Source organism: Pan troglodytes, chromosome 7 (genome assembly GCF_028858775.2).
Source record: "Pan troglodytes isolate AG18354 chromosome 7, NHGRI_mPanTro3-v2.0_pri, whole genome shotgun sequence".
In the NCBI taxonomy this organism is placed as follows: Eukaryota; Metazoa; Chordata; class Mammalia; order Primates; family Hominidae; genus Pan; species Pan troglodytes.
Genome location: NC_072405.2, coordinates 81,688,126 through 81,703,577, shown reverse-complemented (window position 1 = coordinate 81,703,577; position 15,452 = coordinate 81,688,126). Strand labels below are relative to the sequence as shown.

At 36.1% G+C, this 15,452-nt stretch overlaps 1 protein-coding gene across 8 annotated transcripts in view; it reads right to left on the bottom strand.

Moving 5' to 3' along the window:
• Window positions 1-4,537: 4,537 nt before the first annotated feature.
• TERF1 (telomeric repeat binding factor 1) overlaps window positions 4,538-15,452 on the bottom strand; it is a 38,393-nt gene continuing 27,478 nt past the window's right edge. For 4 of the 8 annotated variants that reach the window (XM_016959567.3, XM_016959568.3, XM_016959569.3 and 1 more), the window contains 3 exons: window positions 13,482-13,571; window positions 13,058-13,161; window positions 4,538-6,321 (listed from right to left, as the gene is read on the bottom strand). In XM_016959567.3, the coding sequence (XP_016815056.1) occupies window positions 6,145-6,321; window positions 13,058-13,161; window positions 13,482-13,571 (371 nt within the window). In that variant the 3' untranslated portion in view covers window positions 4,538-6,144. The remainder of the gene's footprint in view (window positions 6,322-13,057; window positions 13,162-13,481; window positions 13,572-15,452) is intronic. The other 4 variants (XM_001164723.7, XM_001164763.8, XM_024345186.3 and 1 more) reach the window with 1 other exon arrangement.

Here is a 15,452-nt window from a genome sequence, read left to right as displayed (position 1 = left end):
TAAAAGGGAAAAGAATTCTACCTGAATAATGAAAAGTTTTAATTGTGGAGTATCAGCAAATAAAGTTCTGTCACTTACCAAATCAATTTTGGGCAAGTGAAAATAACTGAAGCTTGATTCCTTATCTGTTACATGCAATGAACAATACCACTTTGCCTGTTACTACTACCATTCTGCTAATTAATAATACCATTCATCAAAGTTCTGCAAGAATTAAATGAGATAATCCATGCAAAGCAAAACACGATACAAATCTGGGCTAAAACAGATGTGAGTTCCTTGAGGACTTACGTAGAAAGGGAAAAATTATGTATCTCTTTAAATTATGACTTGTAAATATCATCAAAACATTGCAAAATTATTACTCTTTTCCTTCGAGAGTTGTAGGTCATATAAACCATTGCATTTCTTGAGTCAAACTGTCACTTTTTTTTTTGCTCTTTCAATATAGGATAGATTTAAATGAAAACTTAATGTCATTTTGACATACGAAGGGGTGTGTGTGTGTGTGTGTTGGGAGTAAGTTGAAAAAAATAAAAGCACTTTATGTGCCAGTTATCAATATAATGGCTCTCAGCTCCAAATCCACCCTTCTCTGCCCTGCTTTGTGATAGATGGACATGGGCTGGACTCTGTAAACATCTGTTGACACAATGATCATTAAGCTTTACCAACAGAGGGCTTTGGAGGGTCTCTGGAGTGAATGGACAGGAAGACCATTCCCTTCCAGTCCTGGTCCTATCATTATTATTCAGGGGGGGAGTGATGTGGATGAGTTCCAGTTGCCCCCAGGCCACCTTTCCACCCAGCCACACCCTCCTGGGCTGCTGTTCCAGGTTAGCACCACCTGTGCCCTCTGGCCAGTTTCTTCCCCGCTGCGGGCTGTGGTCCAGGTGTAGGAAGTTCCTCTCTTTGACGAGGTCTGAATCTTAGCCTTGGAGGAAAGGGGGGTCCTATACTTCTTACTTCCATTATTGTCTTCTCTTCCTCAGCAAGGGGGCCAGAAGTCAAAGCCCAAGGACACATTGAGATGGGAATAATTAAATGAGGACACTGAAAGACTATATTCTTAGGGGGAGACTGAACCAGAAGTCACCTCAAACCCTCCCTTAAGGCTCAAGGAATTGTGCAGCATTGAATGGGACTAAGAGGTCATTGGCAGTCAGCTATCCTATCTATTTGTAGCCCAAATTCTCATCACCAGGCTGATCTTGGAAAACCAACCTGTTAATTTATAAGTGGTTCCATGCTTGGAAACTTCCAAAACTGGAAAAAAAGCCAAGAGAATTAAAAGAAGTTCCCAGATTCAGAAGTAATTTAACTGCTTGCCAGAACAAGGTCCAATGAATTTTAAAGGAAGGAAACACACTCTAGAATTCCACAGCAAAGGTCAGGAAACTATAACCTGTGGCTAAATCCAGCCTGTTTGCTGTTGTAAATATAGTTTTATTGGAACACAGCCATACCCACTCATTTATATATTGCCTATGGCTAATTTGAGGCAGAGTACACAGACTGTATGGCCTGCGAAGCCTAAAATATGTACTATCTGGCTCTTTACAGAAAAAGTTTGCCACGCACCTTCTGGCTTAGACCGTTAACATTTGATATAATTATTGATGTGGTTGGATTTAGGTGTACCTTTTTATTTCTTCTGTTTGTCCCTGTGATTTTGTTTTTGTTTCACTACTTTTTGTTTCTGGTTTATTATTATTCCAAATAGAGTAATTTAGTATTCTATTGGCTATCTATCTATATTTTTGAAAAAATGCTTGCTCTAGGAATTAACAATATTCATACCTAACTTTTCATGGTTGACCCTTGCTGTCGAGTTCTAGATTGTGTTTCCTTCCTTTAAAATTCACTGGCCCTTGTTCTGGCAGGCAAGAGTTCATATTATTTCTAAAATCACACTTCATTGTGAAATGTAAAAGTCTAGCAGCCAGAAACTGGAAACAACTCTGAGACTAGGCATATACACGGACGATGGACGAGCTTCTGTGACAACAAAACTCTCACCCAGACCCTCTGCAGCAACCACTCCTGGAAGCCAAACCACAATCTCCCCAGTGATCCATTCAGAATGGTCAAGACTTACTCAGTTACTGCCATCATCCCAACATTTTGCTCCCTCTTCCAACATGGGACCAATCAGAGAAAGCCAAATAGGTTCCCCAAAGCAATCCTGTAAGTCACCTGCAGTGAGCTGATCAGCCTCCAGCTTCCTCATGCCAACACCCTCCAAGCAGAGCATTCCTGAACCTTGCCCCTTTCCCCCCACTATAAACCTATCTGCCTCTGAGTCTGCTAAACACAAGAGATCGTGGCTGATTCCTTTGCTACCGCAAGCTCTGAATAAAAAGTCTGTTTTTCTCATGTTTGGTCTTCAATTATTTTTACAAACGCTCATCAACAGCGTAAATTATTAATAGAATCATGTAGTGGATTAGTGTAGAAATAAAAATAAACAAGCTACAGCTACAATTTGAATTGTACAAACATGCTGATTGAAAGATGGCAAAGAATACGTACAGCATTTCACTTAATTTCCTTAACTGTCATGAGTCCAAAAGAACAAAAGATACTGTTTCACTTTGAAAGGTTGAGGCAGGAGGATTTCTTGAGGCCAGGAATTAAAGACAAGCCCAGGCAACAAAGCGAGACCATGTCTCTATTTAAAAAAAATAAAATAAAATAAGTTAAAAATGGTAATTCTCCCAGGCTTTGTAGATTCGTCCTGACTTGGGCATTCCTTCAGCGCTTAGCCAGGTCACCTAAATTCTGCTTTAGCTTCCACCTCCTACTTCTGTGGAGCCTAAAGATCAGTCAGAGGTGCAGGCCTAGAGTCCTCTCAGTCTTTTCCAAAAATGTGTCCAGTGCTAGGCATGTGTGTGGCCTTCCAGACTACCTAGTACAGACAAGGGCCCTTCTGAGCCTTCTCTCTCCCACGTATCTTCCTCCCAGTTATTTCCTTCCCAAGCTTTTTGGTCTGTTTGCTGCTTGCCCCGTTTGCCGTCCCCAGCCCCAGATGGTTGCAGGTAATGCTTCTGATAAGCACTGTGAGGCTGTTCTAGTGTGGAGGGGGCAAAACAAAGGCAACCCTCTGAGCTGAACCTTCAGGAACTGCCAGGCAGGTCAAAGCACACCCACATTTCTTGGAGAGCAAGATCTGTATTGCCCGTTCTGGTATCAAGATGCACTAGGAGCACAGGCCACTGTCCTCTCAGTTGTTGCCTGGCTGGGAGACAGGGCATGGTAGGTGCGTAAGCAAAACCACAAAAACTCTTTTACCAAAGCTAAATAGCCTCTTCATTAAGCATTCCTCTGGTTGTTGTTTTTATTAGATAGTAGAGATCCAAAAAGTTGATCTTAAGTTTTTGCTAGCAATGGTTGCTTCAGTGGAGGGACAGATCTTTGGAGCTCCCTATTTTGCTATTTTTGGTGATGTCACTATATAAGATTTTAAAATGATTAACGTTTATAAATAGAGGATATGTTAGTGGCTGTCAGGATTTGGGGAAAGAGAGGTATGTGTGCTTACAAAAGAGCAATGTGAGGGATCCTCATGGTGGTGGATGTATGAACACAAGTGATAATACTGTTTAGATCTAAATACACAGAATACTAAGCTGGGGAAATAAGTTGAATGGATTGTATCAATATCAATATCCTGGTGGTGATACACTATAGTTTTACAAAATATTAATATTTGGGGAAACAGGGCCAAGTGTACAGAGATCTCTATATTATGTCTTACAATTGCATGTGAATTTACATTACCTCAACAGAAATTCTGACTAAAAAGAATTCAGGGGCCAGGGCTCAGTGGCTCATGCCTGTGATCCCAACACCTTGGGAGGTTGAGGTGGATGGATCTCTTGAGCCCAGGAGTTTGTGACCAACCTGGGAAACATGGAGAAGCCCTATTTCTACAAAGAAATACAAAAATTAGCCGGGCGTGGCAGCACATGCCTGTAGTCCCAGCTACTTGTGAGGCCAAGGTAGGACAATCACCTGAGCCCAGGAAGTAGAGGCTACAGTGAGCTGTGATTGTGCCACTGCACTCCAGGCTGGGCAATGAAGTGAGACCCTGTCTCAAAACAAAACAAAACAAAACAAAACAAAACAAAAAAAGGATTCAAAAAAATACTCAGACTGGAGAAGATGAGGTTTTAGGAATATATTACCCAACTTATTTTGCTTACAATTTCTCTTTTTTTGTATCCACAAGTTATGTGATAAAAATCTTATGTTTAAATACATCTAAAATAGCTCTTCTAATAAGTAAAATTCAAAATAAGAAAGCACCATACTATAATTGATACCGATTTTTCTTTTCTAGTTGTGTGTGAAATAACAGGACATCTTACAATTAATGGCAACTTAGATTTGATGATTTATAGCAGGTGTTTGGAATGAGGCTGACTTAACAAGTCTATTTTGGCTCATGATGCCAGCCTTGGCACTACAAAATATCTCCAATAAATAGTGCAGTATCTTGTGGTGTAACAAGATAAAGGAGTCAGGAAGCATATGGTACTCATCCATGTTTCTGTTTATATATAGGATAACAAATTCAGGAACAATGGGAAAGTAATATATGAAACCTTAATAGGAAATATAATAGAGATTACAAAACACCACCATTTGATTTTTTATGCAAATACTTCAATATTCCAATATTTTTACTCACTTGCTAAATAAAGCACACGACTCGAAATGCTAAATAATTCTGTTAGTCTAAATCTTTTAAAGAATAAAATGTTGGTGAAAAACCAAAATTGTTTAGTAAGGTATGTATGACCTTGTTTATTATCTATCATAGACATCAAGATGATCATAGTTAATACCAATTTAAGTTTTACAGAATACTGTTTTAGGCCCAATATTGATATATTAAATGAAGGTATCAGAGAATCTTGTATTTATGGCATCAGGTTATAAAGATCTATTCAAAACCATTTTTGTCAAAGTTTAAACACTGGAACAAAAGTCAAATTGTTTCTAAATGAGACACAAAATGATTCTTGCTAATAGTACAAATTTTGTCCCATGGGTAATACTATTGTCTTTTTCTTTTTTAAAAAAATTATTTCGATTTTTATTTTAGATTCAGGAAACACATGTGCAGTTTTGTTAGCTGAGTATACTGTGTGATGTTGAGGTTTGGGGTACGTATGATCCTGTCACCCAGGAAGTGAGCACAGTCCCCAGTAGGTAGTTTTTCAACTCTTGCTCCCGCTCCCCACCCTACCTCCCCAGTGTCTATTATTCCCATGGGTCCTCAGGTATTACTATTTTCAAGTTTTTTTCTTTACATGAAACTACTGAAAGCAAAAGTATGTCATGCTTATAGGTTACTCTGTACATTTATCATTCTATTAATAAACATCTTAAGTAATTAAGTAGTATATTAAGGCCATAAACCAAGTCATTATCTTCTATCAAAGGACTACTGTTATTCAATCATCTAGAAAATTCATTTTAGGCAGGACGCAGTGGCTCACGTCTGTAATCTCAGCACTTTGGGAGGCCGAGGTGGGTGGATCATGAAGTCAGGAGTTGGAGACCATCCTGACCAGCATGGTGAAACCCCGCCTCTACTAAAAATACAAAAATTAGCTGGGTGTGGTGGTGTGTGCCTGTAATCCCAGCTACTCAGGAGGCTGAGGCAGGAGAATCGCTTGAACCTGGGAGGCAGTGGTTGTAGTGAGCTGAAATTGCGCCACTGCACTCCAGCCTGGGCAACAGAGAGAAACTCTGTCTTAAAAAAAAAGAAATTCATTTTAATGGGTTACGTTACAGGGTTGAGGTCAGCCTACAGACACAAAATAGGTTAACTGAAATTTTTTTTTTTCGTATCAGGTTTTAATTTTTTCATTGGAACAGGATTTGGGGGTGGGGATACTAAATGTGGCAGGGTTCAACAAATTTACATTTTATCAAAATAAGGTTCTTAAAGAATACAAGGATAGCATATGCTTTAACTCTTGTAGCACAAACCCTCATATTAATTGATGGTCACAGAAAAATACTGTAATGCTTTAAACAAAAGTTTTAAATTACATCAATGACACAAGTTTCAAACAAAATGCAGTGATCAAAATACTTAACTGTCCTTTCATCAAGCTTTTACAAACACAATCAGTCTTCGCTGTCTGAGCAAATCAGTTTTAGTTTCTTCATGGTCCTCCATCTGTCTTTTAACATGACACTTGTCCGGTTGTTGAATTTATAATGCAACAGTATTTTAGACCAGTTTCCCTCTCCATATTTCCTCACACCAGATCTCAAATTCTTGTCTTCTTCCCAAAGCCATGCCTTTTGATAAAAAGTAAAACAGTTATTTACAGAAACAATTATTCAAAAAGAAAATACCTACTATAAATGCCAGTTTTAAAAAATCAAAATAATGCTTAGTTTCTTAAAGACGGAAGACTTCTCTAAACATTTCTTAGATTTTTAAAAGATTTTACATTTATCATAACATTTTTAGGGGTCATTATTATTACTGTTCATTTTATGTAAGCTCAGCTGCCCAAGATCAGATAGCTAGAAAGTGGCAGTGCTACATGTCAACTGAATTTGTCTGACTTTAAGCCCACACTGTCTCTTAAAATGCTCTTCTACAATTGTTAATAGTTGTATTTATTATCCTCCAAATCTCCAAATAGGCTTTGTGAATGTTTAGTAGTTCACTAATGAACTCAGTGAAAAACCTGTTCTGCCTATGGTAGGGGAAGTATTACACACCCATATAAAACTCAAATCTTGTCTAAAATAGACTTTCAAAAACACAACTAACATAAACTAATTAAAAACATTTAATTTTATGCTGGGAGAAAATTCCTAAACATTTTTAAAAATCAAATTTAATACTATACACAGAAAAATTACTGATACTTGGCATTTGCTACAGGCAACTAACTAATTATTCCTTCTGTTGGCATGGTGAAAGAGCAATTTGACCATCTGCGTGGTTATTTACTGTGTCTAGACTACAAGAAATTCTCCAGCACTTCACATTTTCTTTAAAAACCCGGTTCATCAACCCACTCATTCAGATGGCTGCTATCAAAAAAAAAACAAAATAAGTGTTGGTGAGGATATGGATAAATTGGAACCTGTGTGCACTAGTGGTGGGAATGTAAAATTATAGCACCACTATGGAAAACAGTATGACAGTTACCCAAAAAATTTTTTAAAAGGACTACCATATGATCCAGCAATTCCACTTCTGGGTACATATCTAAAAGAGTCGAGAGCAGGGACCTGAAGAGGTATTTGTACATCCATGTTCATAGCAGCATTATTCACAATAGTTAAAATGTGGATGCAACCCAACTGTCCATCAACTGATAAATGGATAAACAAAATTATATTATATATTATACTTATATAATTCAGCCTTAAAAAGGAAGTTCCGACACATTCTAGAACATGGATAAACCTTGAGGACATTAGGTTAGACAGAAAAAGAAAAATACTATGCTACTTCTGATATGAGGTGCCTAGAATAGTCCAACTCATAAACAGAAAGTAGAATGATGGTGGCAAGGGGGCTGGGGGGATGGAAATGGACTTACTGTTTAATGAGTACGGTTTCAGTTTTGTAAGAGGAAGAGTGCTATTGATAGATGGTAGTGATGGTAGCACAATATGAATATATTTAATGCTACCAAACTGTACACTTAAAAATAGTTAAAATGGCAAATGGTAAATTTTATATCATGTGTACTTTACTATAATCGAAGAAAAAAAAATCCAGTTCAATTGTCTGATGCAATATTAGAAAGAATTCAAGGTGGCCTGAAGAATACAAACATGACATGAGAACCATCTCGTGTATGACTCAGTACCAAAAAGTTGGCAGTGACCGTAACCAAACCCATGCAGAAGTTTGTTTGAGCTACCTTAAACCTGATCCCCTGTTCTTGTTATTCCTCTGCTTTGTGACTTAAATCCAAGATACGAACCTGGTCTCTTCTGTACGTGCTTTTGCTTTTGTTTGTCTGCAGCACACCTATCGGCAACTGTGCTGCTTACAAGTACATGGCTATTCAATCGCTAGACAAAGGCTGACAGCCTCCTATGACCATCTATTACTGCCTGACTCGGCCTTCACTCCTACAAAACCTCACTACACTGCTTGTCATTAACTGACAAAAAACAAGAGATGCATTAATAAATTTTTCATGTGTGGGGTGACTGATTAAAAGCACTTCAACAGTGGGTTATTAATCTTTGGGGTCATATAAATCTTACAGACATACTCCACAGAAAAGTATAGTATCTAAAATTTCATATACAAATTTGGGGGCCACATAAACTCTCTTTAAAGAGGTTATCAACTCCATGGTCTCCAAGTTAAGCATTTCTGTTCTTTCAAAAACTTGTCATATACGTTATTCAGCTTTAAAAAGTAGTTTGTGGTTTAGACAAATTTCATACACATATACAGCATTGTTTTCTTGTTCTTATCTGAGCTGTAGTATTTTTAATAAGGTGCACAGACGACGTTTGATACAATACAAAAGCCCCTTTCTTTCAAGAAATGACCAATGTTTTCTGAATCCTATTTGGGGTCCTGGGTGCAGTATGTTTAAGCAGTATTTTCCAATGTATCATCTATAGCAGGGGACAGCAAGCCACTGCCAAAACCCAGCCCAAGGCTGGTTTTCTACAGCCCCGGAGCTAAGAACCATATTAAAATTTAAGTCATTTAAAAAATATATTTAAAATATGTAACAGAAACTATGTATGTGAAATATACATAAAATCCATTAGTAATAAGTATATTATAAATCTTACTCTTTATAGAAAAATTTTGCTCACCCCTAACCTAGAGGAAAGTAGTAATGTTGTCAGTATAGATTAACTGAAAACTAACAGTGTTTAGCATTAAGTATTTTATTTTTTTCTTCTATTGAAAAAGAGTAACTTTAGCTTGATATAGTGTTACTTCATGGTTGATTATGCCTTGATTGTTTTGCTTGATCTAAATGTTTTCAGTCTTTGCTTAATTTTACCTGTGACTGAAAGAGTTTTGAAAACATCATACAGAATAAGCTATCGTCTGGCAGATAAGGAAAGCTGTAATTTTTAAGTTTAGAGGTTCAAGTGGCCTAGTAGTCATTGGTACCAACTTCTACTTTCTATAGCTAGAGTTTAATGAGTGACACAACTGACCTGTGTCAGATCAGAAAGAAAACATATGGGCAGTACAATTTCATAAAGTCTACTATTGTGCTTAAAACTTTCCATTTCCTCATTTTATACATTTAACTGATTGTACCAGATTCCACTGATAGTAATAATTAAGGGAAGAGTTTAAGATGACGTATTTCTGGACATTAAACCCATACAACCCCATTTCCTTTGTTTTATTGTCATTTGTCTTTTATTTTCTCAAAAAATCAAATACAAAATCGTAACAACCCCAGCCATGCCAATAGCCTGAAAAGATACAAAGAGCACATAACAAATTAAAACACACCAATCTTTTTCTTTCCCAAGGCTAGAGATTACATAACTCAGATCTGAACTGTATATCCATTCTAAAGAACAAATAATGCTTTTTAATGCCTTAAAATGATACTACGAATAGTAAAAGAAAATACTGCTACAGTATTTCTCATTACATACTGTTTATGGAAAACAGTTTGAAAGGCATTTACTTTCTTCTTTAATGGAATAAGTTTATAAAAGGAGGGCTCTTTAATTCTGATAAGGAAGGAAGAAATATCTTTAACAGACCAATGCAGCAAAAGAAAACTGTCCAAGTAGACATGGGCTATTGCCGTAAGTTTTTTTTTTAAAAAACCTCAATACAAAATAAAATTAAGTCTGTCACTTATCTTCTAAAACAAGTATTTTAACAAAAGGCCAACAACGGAAAGCTAAAAAATAAAACCAGGCCCTTGTGATATCCACAGAATTCTTTTTTGGCATAGGAAATGGTGATAGATATTATCACTGATTATGTGGTCAATATCCTACATTTCGTTTTGAATAGAAGAGAAACAACTGTTTTCTTCATATATATCTGTAAATAACACCTCATTTGGAATGGCTGCTGGAAGAACTATAGGGAAAGATCAGTTATATGTACAAGGCAGAGACTTCTGGTTTCCAATCTAACATGTGAAGAGCTTGGAAATCATCACTCCAGTCCCCAGAAGAAAAAAGCTGTTGAACAAACTGAAACTCAGTAACTCTTCTTAGATACATCAAAGAACAAATGTCACAGGGCAAACTGCTGCCCTGAAAACTAAAGAGAGAGGCAGATTGAGAAAATCACAAGAATTACTGGGGACAGAAAGGCCAGGAGCTCACAGCTGGAGCCAATACTGGTAGGAGCAATTAACTGTGACTGAGGAACTGATGGAGGATCAGTGTGGATAAGCTTGAGAGTTAAAAACTCCAAGGGCCCAGTTTCAGAGGGACTCACAAACTTTTGTGAGTTTTATCTCCAGGAGCCCCCCCAGGTCTCAGGGTAAAGATCACACAAAAATTCCTTACTGCTTCTGACAGGCGGAGGGAAAAAGTAGCCATTTTGAAATACTCCCCAATTAGAAATACTCCCCATTTCAAAATAAATGAGGAAAGTGTTCTGGTCTTCTTAACAAAATCCTTTCCTCAAGAGAAACTAATTTTGCCAGAACCTAACCAACTGAGGTTTTACCAGAACCTAACTTACCTGTGGAAATACTCAACTCCACCCCTCTCTAGCCTTCATGTCTCACCCAAGGGGTGGTGGGCTGAGAAGCACTTATGAAGGTCACAGCCTAGGACACAGGCTTACTAAAAGAAGGAGACCTATGCACAGGACTCCAGAACGCTTCACCTCCCCTTACCTTACCACCACATTAGTCAGGATCCTGGGCATTATAGTTGAAAGAGGTCCCTCAGATTCTTATTAAAAAGCAGTCTCTAGGGAAACCCAGAGACAACAAGAGAGACAAAAACAGGACACTAAAGGAAATTTTAGCCTTTGACACCTACAGCTACAGCAAACGATAACTCCTAGACAGATAAACATAAAACCTCACATTAAAGGATCATTTATCTCATTTCCTTTTACCTGATATATCATGTCTAGCTATCAGCAAAATATTATAAACATGCTAAAAAGCAAAAAACACAGTCTGAAGAGACAAAGCAAGCACCAGGACCACACTCAAGATATGGCACAGATTTTGAAATTGTCAGACTTGGAATTTAAAATGATTATGATCAATATGTCAAAGGATTTAATGGAAAAAGTGGACAACATGCAAGAACAGATGGGTAAATGTAAATGGAGAGATGAAAACTCTAAGAAAGAACCAAAGGGAAATGCCAGAAATCAACATGGTAACAGAAATGAACAATGCCTCTGATGGGCTCATAAGCAGATTAAACACAGCTGAAGAAAGAATCAGTACATTTGAAGATATATTAATAGAAAGTTCTCAAACTGAAAAGTAAACAGAAAAAAGAATGAAAAAAGATAAAGGAATAACTAAGAACAGTGGGACAATCTTAAAAGGTGTAACATTTGGAATCATAATGGGAACACCAGAAGAAGAAGGAAAGAAACAAAAGAAAGATTTGAAGTAATAATGGCTGAGCATTTTCCAAAACTAAAGACAGACACCAAACTACAGATTCAGGAAGCTCAGAAAATACCAAGCAGGATAAATAAACAAACTATATACATGTACATCATATTCAAACTGCAAAAAAAATCCAGCACAAAACGTATGCATGACTGTGGTCGCATATGGTAGCATAAGGTTAGCATTTCCCTCTTCTCCTTTGGGAATTCACCCAAAAGCAACAAGAAATAAAATCCCAAACTCTGAAAAAAGTTAAGAGAAATTTACAACCTGAACCATAATGTAGGTAGAAAGGGTATAAATAATCAGTGCAACTTAGGTGTATGAAAAAGCAACTCTGTCTACAGATCTCAGGAAGCGTGTGCCATCTGTTTTTCTAATGAAAATACCCTGAGGTACACCCCCTAAATCTCTGGTCAGCAACAGCAGGAGCTCCCCTCAACCTACCAAAGGCCAGAGATGGCAAGGCTAAAAAAGGGAATCACAAAGGCAAGTAATATGTGTAGGAAGCAAATCAAAAGTAGAAGTTGCTTGCTATGTTCACTGGGGGAGAAATGAAGGGTAACATAACCTTGAGTCACAGAAGATATTCCGAGTAGCGTGCAACTTGACACTATCTGCAACACCTCAGTATGAACTATTTGCAATTAGCTTGTCAAAAAAAAAAAAAAAAAGGCACCTTCGAGTAAGAAAACGGTTCCAGCCACAAAAGAAAACAAGGGCCTGACTGGGTGCAGTAGCTCATGCCTACAGTCCCAGCACTTTTGGAGCCCAAGGCGGGAGGATCACTCAAGCCAAGTAATTCAAGACCAGCCTAGGCAACATTGTGAGACACCATCTCTACAAAAACAAGGGGGAAACACACACACACACACACACACACACACACACACACACACACACACCACAAAAACAAAGACCAGATTTATCCATCTGCTGTGAACAACTAGACAATCAAAAAATACATAAAATAATGGTTTCAGACACTGGACAGATGGCACAAGACTATAGTCACTGAAAGGGGAAGCAAATGAATCAAGCCCTAAATTGACCCACCTTAATAAAATTTTGTGATCAAACGGTATCTTTTCTTTGTTTTTAAGTAAAGAAAACTCTTTTTTAAACTGGATCCCTGTTAGGAAAATTTAAACATCAAAGCTTATAATGTGGAGTTAAGTCCCACCTTACATCTAATAAATAGATTTTATGATAGTATCACAATAATTCCAAACAGATGTCAGTACCAACACCCAACTTAAGACTTTTTAATGTGGGTGAAGTATTTCATTTTGAATAGGCTGATTAGTCACCTATCTAAGACGGCAAAATAAAAGATGGCAAAGGGTAAATATTTTACACTCAAAATTTTGGGGAGGTTGAACAGAAATAACCACAATTATTCAACTTATAACTTTAATGTCCATAAGTGTTATTCGAATATTAAAAAAACCAAATACCTGTCTTTTTCTAGCTCGATGTTTTTCAGGAGTTACCGGCTGACTCTTGGAAACAGGTATTCTGCTTTCAGTGGCTCTTCTGCTTTCTTTTTTCTTTTTTGTACCTAAAAGTAGAAAAATAATGTCATAAATATTGTTTTACATTAAAGAAAAAAGAGCAATTATATTTTTAATGATTATCATGAAGTTCCTTTTTTAAGCTATTCTAAGAAAAAGTACATGTTTAATTTTTTCCTTCAAATCTGGAAGCAGCATGGTATAGTGCAAAGATCAGCCTTTGAAATCAGAGGGGGGGTGTTTTGAGTCTTGATTCTTTTATATGTCTTTAAATAAATCATTTCACATCCCTGAACCTGTCTTTTCATTATCTGTTTAAAAAAAAAGGAAAAATATTTATTGCATAGGATCGTTGAAATTTTCTTACGATAATGTTTTAGGAGTACTAAGAAGCATAATCCTTTCCTCACTCCTTCTTTCTTATTCATAGTCAGTTTGGTAAGACAAATATATGTAACTGAAAAGAAACAGAACTGTAATTACTGAAAAATGATAACTGTTTAGGCAGAAAACCTAAGAGAATCTACAAATAGAATTAAAAGATCAGTAAGATCAATACACAAAAAGGATTTCACTCATTAGCAATAGGATTTCTATTCGTTAGCAACAAACAGTTAAAATAATTTAATTAAAACAATATAAAGATACTATTTACAATAGCCACAAAAAAATCTAACATTCTTAGAGATAACTTTTTTTTTTAAGAGATAGGGTCTCTCTCTTTTGCCTAGGCTGAAGTGCAGTGGTATGATCATAGCTCAAACTCCTGGGCTCAAGTGATACTTCTGCCTTATCCTCCCTCACCTCAGCCTCCTGAGTAGCTGGGACTAGAGGCACCGGCCGCCATGCCCGACTAATTTTTAAAAATTTTTTTGTAAAGACATGGTTTCACTATATTGCACAGGCTGGTCTCTTAATTCCTGGGCTCAAGTAATCCTCCTGCCTTGGCCTCCCAAAGTGCTGGAATTACAGGTATGAGCCATCATGTCATGGCCTCTTAGATAACTTTAGCAAAAGTGACACATTTGTATGTAGTAAATTATAAAGCTTTACTATGTATATAAAACATGTTATGAGAAGCTTTATCTATCTACCTATCTACTTACCTACCTACCTACCTACTGCTGGCCTTCTATATTCGCAGGTTCCACATCTGTGGATTCAACCAACCTTGGAATAAAATATTTGGGGTGAAAAAAATATATATGTTTTATATATATAATATTTATATATATAATATTTATATATAATATATAATATTATTATACTATATAATATATGGTATATACAATATGTTATATATAATATATATGTTGTATATAATATATATTTATATATAATAAATTTATAATATGCTATATATATTATATATAAAATATATATATATTTCCCCCCCGAATATTTTATTCCAAGGTTGAATTTTATTCCAAGGTTGAATCTATGGATTCAACCAATATATAAATTTATTATATATAAATATATTTAATATATATTTATATATTATGTTAATATAACATATATAATATATATTATATGCAATATATATATTTACATATATAATATATAAAAATTTATATGTATTTTTCCCCCCAAATATTTTATTCCAAGGTTGGTTGAATCCACAGATGTGGAACCTGCGAATATAGAGGGCCAACAGTTAGGTAGGTAGGTAGGTAAGTAGATAGGTAGATAGATAGATAAAGCTTCTCATAACATGTTTTATATACATAGTAAAGCTTTATAATTATATATAAATTATAATGTATATAATATAATATATATAATTTATATAAATTATATAATTTATATATATTCTTTATATATTTTTATATATAATATATATAATTATATATTATATAATTATGTATATAATCATATATATGCACAGGTCTATATGCAAAGACTATGCCATTTTATGTAAGGGACTTGAGCATTTGAGAATTCTGGTATCCCTGCTGTGGGGGCAGGGGGATGGGTCCTGGAACCAATCCCCTGTGAAAACCAAGGGATGACTGTATATATAAAAACATGTTAGAGGAATATATTTTGTTCATGCATAGGAAACTTAATGTAATGGTGTCAGTTCTCTGCAAAATCATCTATTGTTAACAATGCAATTTCACATAAAAATCTCAACAGGGTTCTTCGTATAGTTTAACAAAATTATTCTAAAATTATGTGTTAAGACAGGTAGTCCACTATTGGCTCTGAGCACTCCTGCAATTCCTGTTGAATGTACAAAAGCCTTATTCATCTCCTGAAATAGTGCATTTTCTATAGCCAGTCAGATAGGCAATTAAGCAGGTCAAGGAAACCACAACATGATGACCAGGCCAAC